Genomic DNA, 4,439 nt, shown 5'->3' with positions numbered 1-4,439 from the left:
CAAAATACATGTGGACATGCCATTTACTGTGTGTTACTCATGAGGTTAATGGAAGGAAACTGTAGATGACTACAGATACAATGGCATCATTAAAAACAGGATTTTCATGCAGACACTATGATCCAAAGGTAAAGGAGCAGCACTAGTCTTTGCAGTTAGATAAATGGCTCCCACTAAAATCCTGAAACTGTGCTGCTGTGACTCAGGATTCCCTGTAAGTGATAAAGCTGAATGGGATTCAGGCATCACTCACTGAGTTTCTCTTTTTACATATAAAATATTTATTCTTTATCCCATGAAGGGCAAATAAATAAATGTCAGCTCCTTCTAAGTGTGCTTGTTTTGGGACAAGGCTTGGTGTTGTACCTTCTAGTGATGATGCCATTTCTCCACTAGTTTGCTATGATGTCATCAAAGGGAAAATAGTTCATGGGACTTAAGCTGCTGCTCTGATTGGTAGAAGCAGGTTTCAGAGTAGATGTATAATAAAAACAGTATTTTCTATAAATACCACAGAGCACACTGCAGGAATAACTAACAGTGCTGATGAGGGTTCACGTCTCTCCTCCAGTGTCACTCTGGTGTTACTTTGAGGAGGCTGAGTGGGAGGAGACATGCAGATAGTTCCAGCAGGGCCCTATTAGTAGTAGTCCCCCAGACTCACAGTGGACTGTTGTCACTCAAACAGAGTCCACCACACCCACAGCCAGCATCAGGGTCAACATTCACAGGGTGGCATTCTGCTTAGTACACGGCCAGAAAAGGTTGCATTGCAGAGACTCTTTTTTTTCCAGCAGCATTTTTTCTGTGTGTTTTAAGATTTCTTCCACATGTGAATAAGGAGGAATATTTTGGGTGTTTTTTTGCCCTACATTGATTTTTGTGCTTCTGATACTAACTCTATTTGATGACTCTTTTTGCTGAGCTTTGGACTTGGATATTTGAAGATGCATTTTGCCAAAGCTGTGTGCCCTTTTCTCTTTGTCACACTGTCTTTATCGCTGGTCGAAACCAAATTCTACAGACCACCGCAGTTTCACTCGTATAAAGCTGGACCCGCTCAACACCATGACCAAGGAAAACCCACTAGCAGACACAAGTAAGTGTTTCTCTTCCTGTAATGTCTAAAACCACCTGACGTCTTAATTGAAATTTAACACAATGTTGTGTTTTTCTTTTCTTATTTTACTCATACTATAACAGGAACCACTGTGCCTACGTCATTGAAAAAACAGTGTCCTTCACTGTGCAGGATGGGGCAGCCCCCTATGTAAAAGCTGAGTACAACAAGTGTTCTTGGGGTCAAAAATGTCCAACACTCCTGTAAGTAAACAAGACCTCAGTTTATAAACTTGGACTCACCTCACTATGATGATATTTGTTTCTCTTTAAAAACCAAACATTGTTCCCCTCAGGTATCGTCTGCTGTACAAACCAATGTACAAGGTGGCACATAAAACTGTCACAGAGCTGGAGTGGCGTTGTTGTCCAGGGTACTCAGGCTACGGCTGTATGGAGGGACATCCAGTGTACCAACACCCCATGGAAATGATGCCACCATTCAAGGGTCCACCAATGAAGGGCCCTCCAATGAAAGGCCCTCCAATGAAAGGCCCACCAATGAAAGGCCCACCAATGAAAGGCCCACCAATGAAAGGCCCACAGTTTAAGGGCCCACAATACAAAGGACCAATGTTCAAGGGTCCAATGCTCAAGGGCCCACCTTTTAACACACCCATGAAAGCCAACCCATGGAGTCAATCCAAAGGACCCCCTACCAGCAGTTTTAACTACCCAATGCGTCACTTTGGGCCTCCAAGTTCATCCTCCTACCCAGACACTCCTTTCAGGCCTTATCCAGCTGAACCAGAGCCAATGCCAGAGCACCTTGATATACATCATACAGAGAACAACCAGGAACATGAACATGAACAAGAAAATGAACACATTCAAGGACCAGAAGAAATTATACCAGAGGAAATCCCTCTTCCTCCCTCTGCTGCTGAACATCATGAGGTGGAGCCAGCAGGTATGTCCCAGTACCAAACTCTAAGGTCAAACAGTTTCAGTGAATGTTTATGGTTTTTGTCTTGCAATGTTCACCTTGGTTATAACAGATATTGTTTCTTTTTTAGGACCAGCTCTTGACAGCGACACAGAGGAGCGAATTTATCGCATGGAGGAGGATGTTCGACGTCTCAACCAAGGTCTGGAGACCCTGAGGGGGACTGTGAATGGACTGGAGAATAGTCTACGAGCATCACTAAGAGAGGATGCCAACAGGATGCTGTCAGCTCTGCTCTCTGCTGCCCCTGGTCCAGGTCCTGTTCCTGCTCAGGCAATGGCCTCTGGTCCATCTACTGTAGGATTTGTAGAAATTCCAGGGGGAGACCCTGAGACAGGGGGTCTTGATGGCAGGCATGTGTTTCCAGGGCTCACAGATTTGAATGAAAGAGTGGAGGAGCTCAGAACAGAGTTGAGAGCAAAGACAGTAGAGCTGCAGGAACTCAAAGCCACAGTGATGGGACATGATGGAGCACTGAAGAAGATTTCAAATGGAACAGATGTCCTTTCAGACTCCACTGGCAGTCTTGGGGAAGCAATGGAGAATTTAATGGATGCCAAGCTAAGTGCAGCCAGGACAGACATTCTGGATGGGTTTGAAAAACGTGTGGAGAGTGCAGAGGGCCGATGCAAGGAGAAAGCTGGGGATGTGCGCCGTCGGTGTCAGAAAGAGCAAGGTGAGCAGCAGGACCAGATGGAGGATGCTCTGGTAGAAAGCACCACAAACTTGAGAACAGAGCTGAGAACCCTCCAGACTCAGATCCATGGATTAAAGGCCAAAGAAAGCTGTTGTGATAGAATGGGTGGGCTGGTTGAAAGGGTGCAGCTGCTGGAAACATCACTGACAAGCCTCAACCAGTCCCAGGGACACCTGAGAGTGGAGCTGGGTGGACACAAGGACCACATAGAGGGAATGCTGGAAGGCCGTCTAGCATATGTGGAGGCCAAGCTCAATGTGACTGAGCAGATCAGAAGTGAAAAGTCTGTTAAGAGGAGTGGTGTCGTAGAAAAAGCTGCAGCAGGACAGGGCTTAGAAGCCAGAATGGAGGATAAGTTAAAGGGTCTGGAGACCCGTCTACTGACAGCTTTGGAAGAATTAGGTAATGCTACTGCCCCTGCACTGCTAGAGGGTCATGCTGTCCCTACTCTGGAGACAGAGCTGGATTCCCTCAGAGGAAGACTGGAGGTAGATGTGGACAGAGTGCAAAAGCACCTCAATAGCCTCGAGATTCTTTGCTCCTCTTCCTGTTCCTCCCCACAAAAATCTGCCATCCAAGGAGACTATGCAGCAGGTGAAGACCTGGCCGAGGAACAGAATGTGAAGGAGGTACTGGACATGCAAGATGACCGTTTGAATAACCTCAACATCACACTGCAGAACATCCTCAGACGTCTGACTGTCAGAGACCAGACAGAGCAGGCAGAGGGAGATTCTCCAGTCCAAGGGGAGCTAACAATCCTCAAGTTCAATGTTCGCTCAGTCAACCACACTCTGAGAGGCCTCCAGGATTCGCTGGGGACAGTGGTCCACCAGGTAGTTCAAGCCAACAGCTCCTGGCATGAAAGAGAGGCTCGCCTGGCCCAGCAAATAAAGGGTGTGGTTCAGCTTGTTGGACATCAGGCTTCTATGCTTGGTGCAGGCGATCGTAGGCTGGCCAGACTTAAGGGTGAATTGCAGGAGATGAAAAAGCGTCTGGCTCAGGAGGTCCAGGGTTGCCGGAGCACAGCAAAGGTTGTCCAGAAAGAAGTAACTGAGGTTGGAGGGCGTGTTGCCCACGTGGAGGACCAGTGTAAAGGCTTGAATTACTTGGCAGAGGACCTAGAGAGAATCAGAGAGGAGCTGGAGAAACAGTCGAATGGTCTTCTTCTGCAGGTCAATGGGACTCTCTCCAGCCACACTCAGCAGCTGTCTGAGCTGAAGGATGAGCTCAGAAACTGCACCTCCAAGGTCGAGCCAACACAACAGAGTTTAGAGGTGAAGACAGAGGTGAGACGAGGGGATACTTTCTCTCTGAATTAGTACAGTTAATATGGACAATTTGACTTTCTAAATAAATATTCTGCAGGTGTAGTTCCACTGCACTGAAAGGGACCTGCACTGAAATAAAGGCAGTCTAAGGTAGCCTTCAATATAAACTGAGAACACAATAGGCAGCTATTTTTGACTGCACTCGTAAGAGAATCTTGAAGTTAAAGGTGCTATGATGAACGTTTTATTTTTAATAACAGTTATTTAGAGACAAACAACTGCAGCTGTGTTTTCTGTACGGCTTCTTCTATGAACAGTTTAACAATGTTTACATGTTTTTGTACTGATTTTTCTTACATCTAGGCTAGTAGTTTTCAAAGTGTTATGTTTTTATATGGCTCATTTG

General features: G+C 46.2%; 1 protein-coding gene across 1 annotated transcript; it reads left to right on the top strand.

Moving 5' to 3' along the window:
• Positions 1-947: 947 nt before the first annotated feature.
• Positions 948-4,084, top strand: emilin3a (elastin microfibril interfacer 3a). Its single transcript, XM_028409404.1, has 5 exons — positions 948-1,099; positions 1,204-1,323; positions 1,416-1,567; positions 1,643-2,029; positions 2,136-4,084. The coding sequence occupies exons 1-5, from the start codon at positions 948-950 to the stop codon at positions 4,082-4,084; spliced, it is 2,760 nt and encodes a 919-aa protein (XP_028265205.1).
• The last annotated feature ends 355 nt before the right edge of the window (positions 4,085-4,439 follow it).

The sequence above is a fragment of the Parambassis ranga genome, chromosome 7 (genome assembly GCF_900634625.1).
Source record: "Parambassis ranga chromosome 7, fParRan2.1, whole genome shotgun sequence".
NCBI classification, from domain to species: Eukaryota; Metazoa; Chordata; class Actinopteri; family Ambassidae; genus Parambassis; species Parambassis ranga.
Note: the sequence above shows the minus strand (reverse complement) of the source record. Positions and strands in the feature narration are given on the sequence as shown.